Source organism: Acanthisitta chloris, unplaced genomic scaffold (genome assembly GCF_000695815.1).
Source record: "Acanthisitta chloris isolate BGI_N310 unplaced genomic scaffold, ASM69581v1 scaffold1381, whole genome shotgun sequence".
NCBI classification, from domain to species: domain Eukaryota; kingdom Metazoa; phylum Chordata; class Aves; order Passeriformes; family Acanthisittidae; genus Acanthisitta; species Acanthisitta chloris.
Window position 1 is genome coordinate 98,939 of NW_008657481.1, and position 16,018 is coordinate 114,956.

A 16,018-nucleotide genomic window follows, 5' to 3' on the forward strand; every position below is an offset into this window, starting at 1 on the left:
AGGACAAAAAGTAGGTTAACACAAGGGGGAAAAGGTTTATAGTGTAGACATGAGTAGAGTAAAGGCATTTTTATCTCCTAAGAGTAGTTTATCTACTGGATTGGCAGTTCTCCACTGCATTCCTTACAGATGTGTTTGACATAGGAAGGATTTCTCAAATATTATCCACTCAGAATCACCACAAAGCTAATAGGAAAGGAGTCATAAATCTCCTGGCTCTGCTCTGGAAGGACTGCATGAAGAACAGTTCACTTGGTGGAGAAGAGTCAAGACTAAATGAGATAGAGGGGAGAAAAGCTGTGAGACAGGAAGCACCTGGGATGATGTGTGAGGTTTTTCTCCATGCCGATATGAGAAATGCCATGCTTGTATTTGTTAACTTGTTACCATACTCTCCCTCCTGGTGTTCAAATGGGATAAATTCAAAATTTGCCTCATTATCAATATGAGTTTGGAAGCCAGGAACATTATTTTTTTTCCTTCAGGCAGACAAGGATTAGAGGACACAGTGAACTGATGGGTTCTTCAATACACAATGCTGTCCTACTTGTGTGTTCCTACAATGGCTTCTGAATGATGTTTGAGGCTTTTTTGTTGAGTTTTTTGTTGCTGGTTGGGATTTTTTTTGAGAAATTATTTGCTGTTCTGGAAGAATTTCTGCACCTTAGGGATGTTCAGGTCAGAAACATTGTCACTATGTTCCTGACACCTGATTTTCACTGAAGCATCAGATATACTTACATCAAAGACTAACAGGGATTGTTCAAACATCACTGGCTTATGTGAGGCTTATGCAGGAATAGGTGTGAGACCAAGTGACCAAGCCCACCCATATTTTCATCACTCCCTTGACTGGCCATTGTCAACAATACTTACCCTGAACGCTGACCTTTGACTTGGCAACATCAGTGCCAATGTCACAAGTGTATAATCCTGCATCTGTCTTTTCAAGGTCATGGATAAGGAGGCACAGGGTCTTCCCAGACTGTATCTCCTCATACTTGTTGCTAGAAGTAAGCTTCACACCATCCTTTTTCCAAATAGGTTTAACCTTCTCTTTGGAGACTTCACATTCCAGTTTAATCACACCTCGCTCCTCACCGAAAACATCATCCAGGGATTTCATGAACACAGCAGGTTTCTCTGAAGGTTAGCAAGCAAAACAGAGAACAGTCAGGATATCTAAGTCATGACATTTTCTGTTGCCATCAAATATTTAAAGACAAATTAAGCAAACCCTTGGCAATGCTACTGGTACCAATGCAGAACCTAAACCAGTGTCATCCACCAGCACCCCTGAGTCCTTCTCAACAGGACTACTCTCAACCCTTTCATTCCCCAGTCTGTGTCGATGTTGGGGGATGCCCTGACCTAGGTGCAGCACCTTACACTTGGCCTTGTTGGACCTCAAGAGATTCACCCACTTCTTGAGCTTGCCCAGATCCCCCTGGATGGCATCCTGACCCTCAGGTGTGTCAACTGCACCACTCAGCTTGGTGTTTCCTGCAGACTTGCTGAGGGTGTACAAGAACATGTTATACCACAAAAACTCAGCTGTGTAACTGACCTTTAAGATGTATGAAGGACAGCAGCAAACTGCCTTCTCTTTACTGATTCAGTCCAGCTCCAGAACTGATGTACTAAAGGTGTGCCCTATCTTTGCAGATACACTGAAGCTCACATCCCTGCAGTCAAAAATCTTTGGAAATAACAGTTTACAGACTATATACTATTGAAGAGACCAACAAGTAAAGGAAATTGCTCTTCAGACTATCCTGATAAGTAAAAGGAAGATAAAGAGCAGTGGGAAGTTTTGGCAGGACATCAAAACTATCTTCCTTAGAAAAATCATCAGCTACAGTAGAAATCTGCACTGGAAGAAAGCTCCTGTACACCTTTTACTCAGCCCCAGAGGGATGAAGATTTTAAGAAGGCTTGCTGCATGGATATGATTAATAATAGCTCTTTTGCATCTCTGATTTGCATTCAGGAGGAGTGAGATCATGACCTACCTATCACCTTCAGACGCACGGTCTCCGACACTTTGTCTGATTTCATTGTCACTGTGCCAGCATCCTCAGGCTTGACCTGCTTCATTGTCAGTGTGTAGCATTTGCCAACACTCTTGATGTCATTGAAATTGTTAGTGTAAAGGAGGGTGCCATTGAGGAACCACTCCACATCCTCGTCATCGTGGGACAACTCACAGGAGAAGACAGCAGAACTGTCTTCTTCAATTTCCACGTCCTGCAGGTGTTTGAGGACTTCTACATTGCGAGCTGTGGGAAACCAAGGGGCATCATCACCACCATGACCATAAATCAGCTGTTACAACAAGCAGTGTCTTAGTGTTTAGAGTTTATTGGATGATTTAGTCTAGTCTCCTGTACACCACAGGTCACCACATTTCATTTACTTGGTTCTGCATTTGGTCCAACAAAAAAAAAACATTAAAAAGTCTACATTGTCTAAAGCCCTCAATTTTCTTTTTACACATACATCAGTTTAGCTTCTGTTTTTTAATTTTCAAAATAAATAGTTCTTCCTAAAATGATGTTATAGTGATGCCTAAGTATTCCACAGAATTCCAACCCCTGTGTGCTAGCCACTGCACACACAAACATATTGTAACTAAATTGTCCCTGACTCACTTCCAGGGAAACTGTGACACAGAGAAAGAGAATAAAACAATGGTTTTGGCCATGAAGGCCAAGGACAAATTGATTAAGCAACTTGCTCAGGTTTAGGGAGCAGGAGGAATTTGATTCTTTTCTTTCTCAGTCCTTGGCCAGAGGTTTTTCTTTGCAGTTTCTCCATTCATGGAATGCTGTTTCTCAGGGATTAGACAACTGAGAAGAGGGTTTGGGAGTATTCATTAATTTTATACATATATATTTGTTTAGATAGAATACAATCATAAAATCATTAAGGTTGGAAAAGCCCTCTAAGATCATCGAGTCCAACCATGAACTTAGCACTACCAAGGCCAACATAAAACCACGTCCCCAAGTACCACATCTACGTGTGCTTAAAAATCCCTCCAGAGATGATGATTCGTGTGTTTAAAAATCCCTCCAGAGATGATGATTCCACCACTGCCCTGGGAAGCCTGTTTCAATGTTTGACAACACATTCAAAGAAGTACATCTGCAAGGCCAAACTGTTACCAAGAGCTGCTCCCTGAGCTTTTGGAAATTACTCTGCTGCTCACCTTCAAGTCTTGCTGAAAGTGACACAGTGAACATCTTTTCTTACAGTTTCACTAGAGGTGAAGAACTGGCTAAAATCAATTCCACACCCAGATGAGGGAGAATATCACTACGAATAACAAATGCATTCAGATATAAAATAGCAGATTTAAAATGTATATATAGCAGACACAAGAACGTATAGCAGATATAAAAACTGACACAGTGGTCAGGAAATGAAAACCACAACCAAGACCACCAGAATCAGCAGCCTGTAGTGGTTTTACATAAAGGACTTTTTAGTTAGAAGCACCAGAGGTGTAGTTCCTTGGATGAAATGGACAATAACGTACCTTGAGAAACATTAACGTCTACCTTAGCCAGAGAGTGCTTTTGCACATGCATTACCTACTTCATGGCAAGTCCTGGCTTTCAGTATCATGGAATATCAGCACAGTCATTTCTCTTAGGATATTGCATTTATATAAAATGGGAAGGTAATGGTGGGAATCTACCTTTACTCAAGAGAAACCCAGAGTTAAAACCTGAACCGTAAAGACATGCAACAGGCAAGTTCCCCCTGCTGCAAACCTCTCATACCTTCAACAGTCAGTGTGGCTTCGGTCTCAGCAATGCCAGCCCTGCACTTGTACACACCAGCATCTTCAGGCTTCACCTTCAAAATCTTGAGCTCTGCTGAATACTGCTCCCGTTTGATTTTGTACTTCTCAGATGGCTCAATGAGCACGTGACCCTTGAACCACTTCACAATCTTTGGGGAAGGCCTGAAGTCACAAGACATGATGGCTGAGTGGCGCTCCAGGACAGTCTTGTCCTCCAGCTTCCTGGTGATCTGTATGTGGTAATCTGCAAAGCAGGATTGGGAAAGAAGAAGGGATCAATGTGAAGAAGAAGAAGGTTTCTAATCTGTATTTCATGCCAATTAATTTCAGGTATGACATTCACAACTGTTTTGTGAACTGCTCAGATCGTGCTACAAGTTTCTCTTACAGAGCTGATGTGCTTTGAAGCTACAACAGCACAAGGATCTATAGGGAATGCCATAAGATATTGCTGTATATTAACTGCCAAATTCATGGTCCACTTCTGGCTCAGTGCTTACTGAATTGCTCTCTAATTGAGGTTTTATTCAAGTAGGAGCAAATTAAAGGCAAAACAAGGACTTCAGGATGTGATTGGAGATATTTACTATGGTGACAGCAGAAGATGAAAAGCCTTGAAGCTTTGTCCTAGATCAAGTCAATGACAAAGTGAATTAAGTAAATGAGCTATCAAACTTGTCTAGTTCAGAAATGGGACAAAATAAATTCTCCTGGCAAATTTCATCTGTTTTGTCCTCTTTGGTAAAGTCAAGAGAACAAAAATAAACCACAAACCAGTTTTAGCTTGATAGATTTGAACACCAGGTTTGAGTACCAGGGACACCAAAGTCATTCAATCAGATTCCTTCCTAAGACATTGCTGTGTCATTTAGTGTGTCCAAAATTGCTCCCAATAACTTTCAATTAAGAACTAAGCAAATCTTCCAGGTACACAGATTTCCAAGGGAAAAAAAAAAGAAAAACCAGGTTGGATGAAGCCTTGAGCAACCTGATCTAGTGGAGAGGTGTGCCCATGGCAGGGTGGTTAGGACTAGATGATCTCTAAGGTCCATTCCAACCCCTAAAATTCTCTGAAGAACTCAACCAGTGGATAATGCACATTAAACAGTATGTATGAAAGAATCCAGGGTCTGTGAAGGGGAGGATTTTTGATCTAGTTCAATCCAGGACATAGGACATTACCTCTGACAAGCAGGTTTGCTGTGGATTTTGATTTGCCAATGGAGAACTGGATGACGCCTGTCATATCAGCACTCGTTTTCACTATTGTCAGCCTGTGGATGGTTCCTTCCTGCTGCATGATGATGTTTCTGCCAGCCTGTAAGGCTTCTCCACGTAGAAACCATTTGGGGGGTTTCACAGATAGAATGGATGTCTCACATTCAAAATTGGCTTCTTCAGGTTCAGTCACATCCTCATCACACAACTCTTTTACAATATTAATGGCTTGCTCTGTATGGAACGAGAGCGTGGGGATTTAGGATTCATGACAGAACTCTTACATAATCAGCCTGAGCACTTGTGCCATCTTTTCTCCATTTGAATACTGCACTTATTAGCTCAAAGTGCCTTAAAACATAATTTTTTACATAAAACCAAACATATTTGCTGATCACAAGTCAGACAGTGAGACTGTGACACTGCCTCAAGAATCCAGATCTCCTGATTCCCAGTCCTGTTTCTAAAGCTACCTTCCTATCCTGATATCAAACATGTGGCACTGTAAAATGGAAAAGAAGGTTCATTGAAATGCATATGTTAATAGGAACTGCAACATCTAGCTGAAAAACTAACTTTGTCCAATCCATTTGATAAACTTCTCTGGAACAGGAGTTTCATCACTTTCCTTAGGAGAATATACCATATATTAATTTTTCAGGATGTTCCTGTGCTTAGCATTGTAAAAGGGTTCAATACCAATGGACTTCAGAATAAATCAACCTTGAATTAAAATATTTTGTAAGTAGAATTCTGCTTCCAAATAAATAAATTAATCAGCCAATGCACTCCAGAGGTAAAATAAAACAGTTTCTACCTTCAACGAAGAAATTAGCACTGCTTCTGTCATCAAAGGCATCACATGTGTATGTGTCCTCATCTTCATAGTCTGCATCATTGATGATGAGTTTCCGATAGACACCATCACTTACAATTTCATATTTGGCACTGGGGTGGATTTCCACATCCTTTTTGTACCATCGAACTTTGGCGTTGGCACGAGACACTTGGCACTCCAGGAATCCACGATGCTTTTCAAGGGCAATCTTATCTCGCAAAGGCTTCACGATTTTTACAGGCAGCTCTAAAAGAAATCAAGCCCCATGGAGTAATCAGTACAGCCTCCATGAAAAGTGCCAATCAAAAACTCATTAGGAATATTTCTTTTATGTTCAGTTACTTGGATGACGACAGGAATTCCCACTATGCTGAGCACTTAAATAACACACAGCAAGTAAAGTGCTAATTAAAGAGAAAGTTTTCCTCCCTGTTTTACCGCTAGAGTGGCTGAACTACAGAGATAACAGGTAATTTCCTCAACACTGCACAGCAGTGCTATGGCAAAGGAGGACTGATTTCTGATTTTCTGAGCTCCTCATCAGTGTGTTAATTCATAGGTCGTCCTTCTCTCTCCCTCCATCCCAGTGTTTCGCTTAAACACACACACAAGAAATGCTGTTTTCTTTTTTAACATACATCAGCTCCTCATTGTTAATTCATAGGTCTTCCTTCTCTCTCCTTCCATCCCAATGTTTCGCTTAAACACACACACAAGAAATGCTGTTTTCTTTTTTAACATACATCAGAAAGTGAAAATGCAAGAAAAAGTCAAACTACAGCTTTTTGTCCCTCAAATTTCATACATGGCTTTTAATTTCTAAAGGTACAAACCTAAGTGTCTGAGAAAATAAACTGTTATTTAGCCTTCCTTCTCTCTCCTTCCATCCCAATGTTTCGCTTAAACACACACACAAGAAATGCTGTTTTCTTTTTTAACATACATCAGAAAGTGAAAATGCAAGAAAAAGTCAAACTACAGCTTTTTGTCCCTCAAATTTCATACATGGCTTTTAATTTCTAAAGGTACAAACCTAAGTGTCTGAGAAAATAAACTGTTATTTAGCCAAAGTAAACTCCCAGGCTGATATTTAACAGACAGTAATGCAGGCAGAAGTTTTTCTTTCCCTGAAAGCTCTTGGTGTTGTTTAACCTTCTTCATATCTGAAGTGAGGGAAGTTGGTTGGTTTGTAATGTGAGAGAGCACAAGCAGTACTGGCACGAAAAGCATAATTACCTTTTACAGTCAGCTGAGCACGAGATTCTGCCTTTTCTGCTACAAATTTGATCTCTGCTGCATCTTCGACGTGGACACGCATGTAAGTCAGTGAATAGGTCTTTCCTGAGAATAGGCACACAACCAGACATTGTTCAGTTTCCCCCCAGCAATCACCTTCACTCTCCAAGGTGCTCTACCAGGTTGAGTACTGCCCATCTGGTTTCAGTGCATCACATTCTGCTCTCACAGCAGCAAGGCTGACCCTTCCCAAGTTTCTGTCACTGCACCCAAACTCAACTCCTCCAATGACTGAATGTGGCCCTCACCACCATTGGGCAAGTACTTGGAACAGAAGGATCCCACCCACAGTTAGATGATACAAATTCCTACCCACTGCTGGCAGCATGGGATGGTGAGATGACACCAAATCTGCCTTATTAATGTTCCCACCATGTCACCCCCATAGTGCATAGCTGGCACCCCCAAAACAAAAGCAGGACTCTGCTGAAGCCTCTTAACCTGATTTTGGAGGTCAAATCCTTTTCTCTAGTCTCCCATCTCAGCACCCAGCCAAACCCACTCCCAGTTAAGAATGAGATCCCCTTTTTCATCCTACCTTCCTGACGCATTTTAATATTATCAGCAGCTTTCAGCTTGTTGTTGTTTTTGTACCACTGCGTTTCGACCTCATCATGTGAAATCTCACAGGTGAAAGATGCACTCTCATATTCATTCACTTCCACATCTTCCAGTGGTTTTACAATCTTGACATCTCGGGCTGTGAAATCATAGAGACAAATGTTTATTTGGGGTTTCTCCATAACTGAGTGTGGTGTGTTTACCTTCTGCATAATTCATAGCATGGAAAAAACATGTACGTTCTGCATAATTCATAGCATGGAAAAAAATGCGAATGTGTTTTATTCCAGACCAGTCTCTTTTCCTGAGTAGTTCTCTCTTCAACACAGTGCCAATCTCTTGTCCTGAGTAGTTCTCTCTTCAACACAGTGAGTATATTTCATGTTTGAACCTACAGGTAGAATTACCATCTACAGTGGATCTCAATACAAGAGGATTTTATGGATGCTGGACCATCATACAGGTTTAAAGAAATCAAACATATTAATGAAAGAAAATCTGTCATGGAAAATTAAACACAAGCCTACAATCTCTTGGGTCACCATAAACTTGTCTCATCTACATGCTTCTCTGCACGTTCTCCTCTTATTCCCCTGTTTTATGTAGGAGATATTTTTTCTTCAGAGTCCTCTGAGCTCAGTATAATACTCTGCAGTTTGGCACTAATCTGACATGTATTTCTGTGTTATTGCAGCACTTTCCTTTCGAAAAGGAAGCCCTAGATAACACCTTGGATCAGTCTCAGGAGCAGAGTTGAAATGCAGACAACAACCATTCCCAGTCACAAAGTCAAGGAGAATAGGAGGAGTTCAGTAGAACAATGGGACAGGACAGATGTTCATGAAAATATTGCTGAACTCAAGCAGCCACATGAGGACAGCATCTAGTAAGCAATAGCAAAGAGCTGCTCTGTCTTTCACTAAGAAAGAACTGATCAGGTTTTCAGACATCCCTCTAGAAAATAACGTCTGTGAGGGCAAGGCAAGCCTGTCTGTTGAGTAACTTGCCTTTAGCACTAACTTATCTCTGGTGCTTCAAATCCTAGTGACTAAACACACCTGGTGTTTAATCAGTTGTACACTGCAACACATGGAGGGAAAAACTTCCTCAAAACACACTTGGTGTTTAATCAGTTGTACGGTGCAACACATGGAGGGAAAAACTTCCTCGAGTATAAAGAACAGGTGCAGGCAGAAGTAATGGCCTTTTCTTTACCATTTACAACCTAAAAATTAGGGCACTTCTTGAGGTCATACCCAAGGCTTGTCCAGTCTCTGTTCAAGCAGTCTCCCTGTGACAATGTCAGAAGCTAAACCAAACCACATCAGCACCAGACATTGGATCCTGCTGTGTGCCAGGCTATTCAGTATCTAGAAATACCATTCAGACTCCAGAGAACAAAAATCACATATGATAAATGTAAAACTAAGTTAGCACCTCTTCCAAAAATGCTCCTCTAGGATAGAGCAAGCACAGGACAGATCTGCCAGCACTTTCTTACCAGGAAGAGAAAGTGAACCAAGAGGAGTAATTGCAAAAACTGTCCATGAAGAATTTCTTGCTGTGTAGCCAAAAATACTGCAATAAATGTACTCTGCTACTTCAGTCAAACATACCATGAACCTTTAGAGTGGCTGATGTCTTGTCTTCAGCTACTTGACACGTATAGGTTCCCTGGTCTTCATATTCACACTTGTGAATAATGAGGCTTCTCTTATTACCCTGGGAAATAATCCCCACGTTTTTACTTTGCTGGATCTCCTTCCCATCCTAGAAGGAAAAAGGCCAAACCACATCACCATCAACTGTTGTACATGTGCATTAAGCAAAACAGGCATTCAGATCTGTGCTTAATTCACCTGTCTCATTGAATTTAATGGAACTGTGCTGAATGGAACATATGCCTAAACTTCAGCATGGTGCAAAGATTTCAACCAGTTCGAATGGCTGAAGATCACACATAACTTTTGGCTGATCACAGACATGTTTGAAGGCTTAAGGCACTGTACAGGCCTGGCAATAAGCCCCTTCAGACATAAATGGTTTTAAACTGAAAGAGAGTCAATTTAGACTAGATATAAGGAATACGTTTTTTACAATGAGGGTGGTAAAACACTGGCACAGTGTGTCCGGAGACGTGTTGGCTGTTCCATCCCTGAAAATGTTTAAGGCCAGATTGAATGGAGCTCTGAGCCACCTGGTCTAGTGGAAAGTATCCCTGCCCATGGCAGAGGGCTGGAACTAGACAACCTTTAAAAGGTCCCTGCCTGCCAAAACTTTACATTGAAGAAATGCTGTTATCCCCATTTAAGAAAAGTATCAAGCAAACCCCAAGAAAGGTACATGAAATGCCAGAGCTGATCCCCAAAATGACTGTTAAGGGAAAGGGAACTGGGCTGTTACTGACTAAGGAAATTGAGACTTCCCTTTAAATCACAGTTCCCAAAGAGACTATAAATCCTGGGTAAGAACTGCTGGGCTTGAGCAGAGCACAAGACTGCATTGCTGTAACAGCAGTGCTCACATTCTGAGCAAGAATAGAGACTCACATCCCCTGGAATTGAAATTAAAGGCTCTTGTTTCTTTCTTGCAAGAAAATAAAATATAAGTATCCATTAAATGCTGTACCTTGAACCATTTAACATCCACATTGGGCCTGGACAGCTCACACTCAAATGTGGCCTTGAGCTTCTGAGTTACACTGACATCTGCCAAAGGTTTGCTGATTCTCACAGGCAATTCTGCAAAACAAAAAGAGAAAGTCCAGTTAGTGGGAAATTAGGTCTCCAGAACCATCTGACACAAGCATTAATGAACAGGGAGAGCCTGACTTCCATGATCAATAAAATTCGTGATGCCAAAATTGTATTGTCTTGGGCACTTTGGCATGAGTTGTTCTGTGGACAATGATGCTACAATAATCCTGTTGACATTAGAAGGATATTTTACTGATGATGGTCCAGTGCTTAGAACCCCTTGCAGTTACAAGGAAAGCTTGTTGCCCTCTAGAGCTTGCTCTCCAGGTCAGGAGAAGACAAGGTCCCACACCAACCAGGGCCTTTTTGGTCTGTGTACCTGTCACGGTGAGTTTCCCTGATGAATTAATGCCCTCTGCTTTGAAGGAGATGAGTCCTGCATCTTCAAGAGCCACTGAAGAAAGAGTCAGAGTATGTTTCTTCCCCAGGACACCAATACTGATACTGGGTGCAGGCTTCAGCCGAACGCCATCCTTTTGCCAGGTCCCTTCCACATCCTCATGAGACACCTCCACCTCAAAGGTGACAGTCCCTTTCTCAGCAACTTTGAGGGGCTGAAGGCCTTTCACCAACTTGATCTGTCTCACTGGAAAACAACACAGACAAATTAGAGACCTCACATTGACAGTTGTGAAATAGCCTAAGGACTCCCCAAGTGGAATATTTCCCTATTCCTCATGCAGGTACCTGCCAATTAATTGATAGCTGTCAATTAAACAACCATTTCTACAGGAAATAGAATCTGTCCATGACCACACTGCTAGCATAGCTGCTACTTTTTAATAGATGCTTTCAGCTGGGCCAAACAGGTGAACCAAACGTTGCAGAAAAAGGGTGAACTGGCCCCTTTTCTATCAAGGTCCACCATTTTTTTAAAGAAAACAAAACAAATAAAATAAAATAAATCCATGGCAATGTTGTGCAGTTCTCCAACTAGGACAAAACAAGCGAGGGAGAGAAGAGGCACGGAGAGAAAAAAGCTTTTATAGTTCTCACCTCCACTCAGTCATTTGACTGGTGGCCAAACCCATGGTTGGGTTCCTGTGCCCTCATGATAACAGCAGAGACCAGAATCCACCTCCAAACCCTGCCCAAGGTATTTACAGAACTGGAGATCATTCAGCTTACTTTCTACATTGATCTTGGCTTGTGTCGTGTCATCAGGACTCTCACAGCAGTAGAAGCCCCTGTCTGCAAAGGAGATGTCCTTAACCACTAAGGTATGCTTTGTTCCCTCAGCTTTGATCTCTATTTTGTCACTGGGCTTCAATACGATGCTGTTCCTCATCCACTTCACCTCTGCAGGCTTGGTCAGCTCTACCTCCAAGGTCACTGTCTCCCTCTCTTCAACTGTTCTGGGCTCCAGTTTCTTCTTAAATGAGATTGAAGCCTCTGCCAAAGGAGAAGAAATATTAGTAAGAATGCAGAGGATCTGGAAAACAGGCTTTCAGAGAAAATTTAATGGGTGGCTTATATATCTCCAGTCCCAAAGGATTCTAGGCATCCCTATTTAATGATGGAAAAGCAGAATTTCCCTACTGCTAATATAATTACAAAACAACATCTTAGAATCATAGAATAGTTTGGGCTGGAAGGGACCTGAAAGATCATCTAGTTCCCATCCCCTGCCATGGACAGGGCATCAGTGACAGCCTGTCAAAGTGGCATCACCACCTCTTACCTCGGACTCTGAGGTTGGCTGTGCTTTCTACACCCTCAGCATTGGCAGAGATTTCAGCTGTGTCTTCCAGCGTCAGGTCAGTGATGGTGAGGCTGTGGTTAGTATCCTTCTGTGAGATCACATACTTCTTGCTGGCTTCAATCTTGACACCATTCCTGAACCAAGTGACCACAGCATCACTGGGAGAGACAGTGCACTTGAACACAGCATCTTTTCCTTCCTCAGAGACCACACTGTTGAGACTTGTAACGAATTTCACCACTCTGGGAGCTAAGAGATAGGAATAAAACATTTAGGAGCATGTTTTTGAGACATGGCATGAGCACCTTCAAAGAGCTTCCATGATTTCATTGGAAGCACCAATTTTTATTGCTCACAGTAAGTGATCACAATAATGGGTCATTGTTGGGTGATGTTTCCTGTGTTTGAGTAAGTTTTGTGTATAAAAATGCTAGAAGCCTGAGGCAAACAAAGAGGGAGGGGGGAAAACCCCATCTTAGATTTGGGATACTGAATTCCTGCCTCAAATGCAATATGAAGGTCAATATTTAGAGACCTGAGCTCAACAGGTCTCAAAATCTTTATGTTCTTCACAAATAGAGGTTCCACTGACACTGAGACAGAAGAGGAGTTTTGTGTTTTGATCTCAACAGTGGAGACAGCACAGACACATGAACAAATTCAGCTTTGTAGAGTTGCAACAGCTGAGGACAAAACCCAGTGAATCCTCCACACCATTTCCATTAGAAACATACCTTTAGGGGTGATGGTAATGCTGCTCTTGTCATCTCTGGACTCACAGGAGTACTCTCCCTCATCCTCAGCCCTGATCCCTGTTATTGTCAGTGTCCGTTTGATCCCCTCCTCATGAATCTGGAAACGTTTGGTGGGCTTGATCTCAACTCCATTCCTGCACCACACCACCTTCCCTTTGGCATGGCTCACCTCACAGCTCAGAGAGACACTGCCTCCAATTTCAGCTTTAACAGCTTCAAGCTTTTTGGCAAACTTCACTGGGATTTCTGAGATGCAGAAGAAGAGAAAAATTATGAGAAAGGAAAAGATAAGAAACCTGTTCTAAGAAACTCATTCTGACCAACTTTGAAAAAAGATAGATAGATAGATAGATAGAATAGATAGATAGCAAAATGGCCCTAGAATATATAAGGAGATCAGGGTAGTCATAAACAAACCAGAAATTTGAAAATTCAGTGAGATACCTTTGACGTGGTATTTTCATATCACTATCATTCTGTAAAGCAAGAACAGTATCTTCAAACTCAATTGGGTATTGCCTTCCTTTCTTTCTAATCTTTTACCTGATGAGACCATGTGGTGTTTTACATCAATGGCCCTAGAATATATAAGGAGATCAGGGTAGTCATAAACAAACCAGAAATTTGAAAATTCAGTGAGATACCTTTGACGTGGTATTTTCATATCACTATCATTCTGTAAAGCAAGAACAGTATCTTCAAACTCAATTGGGTATTGCCTTCCTTTCTTTCTAATCTTTTACCTGATGAGACCATGTGGTGTTTTACATCAGAGCCTGATTTGACTGACTAGGCGTAAAAATCTGTGTGGATGAATAAATCCCAGGCACCTTTGTCTCTTCAGTCACTGGTAACATGGCCAGTGGTGTCAGAAAAATCCAGGGCATGATTTCTCTCATCCCAAAGAGATTTCAAGAAATCAGATGTATCATCACCTATCAGCACTCTGTTGCTGTGACTCCTCAGGGAGCTGAGGGAGTGCATCTCAGCTGCAGCTATTTTCAGTGTGAACAGGGCTTTGCTCTGGGACATCATCCCTTTCATCTCTGTCTGAGGACGAGCTCTACTTCATCCTTCTTATCAATTTACAGCATTGACTAGGAAACAGTACCCCAGGTGCACCATCCCATGAACTGAAGAGGATAAAGTTCAGGTCCTATTTCCCTGTGTGACTCACAAATGATCTCCTCACACAACATCCCTCTACACCCTCATGAGCTTCTGCCTGTGGGCAGAGTGGGGAAGACCTAAGTCTCTGTCACGTACCAGCTACAGGGGTTAGGAAAACACAGAAACAGGAGGGGAGTAAACATCAGAAAGAGCTTCCTTGTTCATGAAGTGACCAGTAAGGGACAAAAACTGAGTATTTGGAAGAAGGAACAAGCAACAGGCCTTCAGGTACTCTGCTCACCTTTCACCTGTACTTTGAATTCCTGCTTGTCGTCCTTTGTCTGGCAGGTGTACACAGCTGTGTCTGTGCTATCAGCCAGGTTCACTGTCAGGGTCCTGGATGTTCCCTCACTCTTGATCACACATTTCTTGCTCGCCTTAATTTCTGTTCCATCCTTGAACCACTTTACTGCAGCAGTTTCAGGAGTTACTGAAGTAGTCAGCGTGATACTTTCATGTTCTTGAACAATGAGAGGCTCCTTCTGGACTACTTTCTTTTCAAATTTAGCCACTGGTTCTAGGAAAGACAGAAGGAGGGGAAGTTTAGGTTAGCTATTAGGAAGAAATTTTCTCCTGTGAGGGAGGTGAGACACTGGCACAGGTTGCCCAGGGAAGTAGTGGATGCCCCAACCCTGGCAGTGTTCTAGGCCAGGCTGGATGAACAAAGGAAATGATCTCTCAGACAACTCAGAACTTCTGCTTAGAAAAGCAAAGGAAGGGAAGCAAACATACATTTTATCTTCTTCTCACAAAATGCTTGTTTCTTAAAACTAAAATGACTTGTATAATTCTTTCCCTTTTTTAGGATTTCAGATCAAATTAAGAAGAAATATTAATGTGCTAAACCTGAATTTATGGCCTGTTTTCTATTTGCTTTACTAGCAGGAAAGTTGGACCCAGATGATCCTTGATGTTCCTTCCAGCTCAAACCATTATATGAGTCTACTACCTTACTCTTAGCCTCTCTAAATTTCACACTTTACCACAAAACTGGTCATTTTGGGGGGCATGCACAGCATCAGACCAGGTTTTCTTAGTCACTTTTCTCCATAGCTCTATTGCTGCTCTTCAAAACTCACCACTTATACTTTCAGGTCCCCAACACTGATACAGGTCCAGCAATGGGATGTGTGAAGGAGATAAGGAGAAAGCAACACAGTATTTCCATAGCCAAAAGTCCAAATTTCTCACCTCTACACTGCTATGATAAAAAATATTGTGTCACGTGGTCCACTGATGTTGCTCCAGAGGAGATGGTGGCTGCACCATGGCTGCAGGGTAGGGAATATACAGTTTTCCTCTAAACCACACAGACTGCTGCTTAGCACCTCAAATTGAGTACTCACCAGTTGGTTGCAGTTTGAACATCAACTTCTGGCCTGCAGCCTCACAGACATATTCCCCAGCATCTTTCTTCTCCAGCTGCTCTACAACTAGGCGTCGAGTTTTGCCCACAGTTTCTATTTTGAATTTTCTAGAGGAAACAAGCAGTCTTCCATCCTTGTACCATTTCACTTCAGTTGCATCCTCTGCTACCTCACAGCTGAGGGTGGCACTTTCTGCCAGGATAGCATTCACCTCCTTCGGGACCTTTTCCTGGTTTATAAATGCAGGTTTGGGCTCTGAGGGTAGAAAGGGAAGAAAATATTGATTGAGGGACTAAAATGAGATCAATCTTACAGATTTCTGCGCACAGGTTTGGAAAATATTTAGGCTACCACTTGACAAACCATTTATCATCACTGGGCAATATCTACCCTACTGTGTGACTGAATTGCGATGTGGAAAATTGGGAACCAGTAGCCTAGGAATGGAAAGGACCAAGAGGGTCCTCGACATCAATCCTACATTTGCAAGGCACCATGTAAAAAAATAATTAATTCATAGTATCATACTAAGTTAAGGGGTTGG

General features: G+C 41.9%; 1 protein-coding gene across 1 annotated transcript in view; it reads right to left on the bottom strand.

Moving 5' to 3' along the window:
- The window catches only part of OBSCN (obscurin, cytoskeletal calmodulin and titin-interacting RhoGEF), a gene marked incomplete at its 5' end in the record, with an annotated part of 106,066 nt that extends 90,337 nt beyond the window's left edge, over positions 1-15,729 (bottom strand). Inside the window, 15 exons of the mRNA XM_009084716.1 lie at positions 877-1,143; positions 2,013-2,279; positions 3,789-4,055; positions 4,994-5,263; positions 5,847-6,113; positions 7,104-7,208; positions 7,702-7,863; positions 9,341-9,494; positions 10,353-10,465; positions 10,800-11,066; positions 11,609-11,872; positions 12,162-12,431; positions 12,917-13,183; positions 14,349-14,624; positions 15,454-15,729. Of these exons, the coding sequence (XP_009082964.1) occupies positions 877-1,143; positions 2,013-2,279; positions 3,789-4,055; positions 4,994-5,263; positions 5,847-6,113; positions 7,104-7,208; positions 7,702-7,863; positions 9,341-9,494; positions 10,353-10,465; positions 10,800-11,066; positions 11,609-11,872; positions 12,162-12,431; positions 12,917-13,183; positions 14,349-14,624; positions 15,454-15,729 (3,492 nt within the window). The remainder of the gene's footprint in view (positions 1-876; positions 1,144-2,012; positions 2,280-3,788; positions 4,056-4,993; positions 5,264-5,846; positions 6,114-7,103; positions 7,209-7,701; positions 7,864-9,340; positions 9,495-10,352; positions 10,466-10,799; positions 11,067-11,608; positions 11,873-12,161; positions 12,432-12,916; positions 13,184-14,348; positions 14,625-15,453) is intronic.
- Between the last annotated feature and the right edge of the window lie 289 nt (positions 15,730-16,018).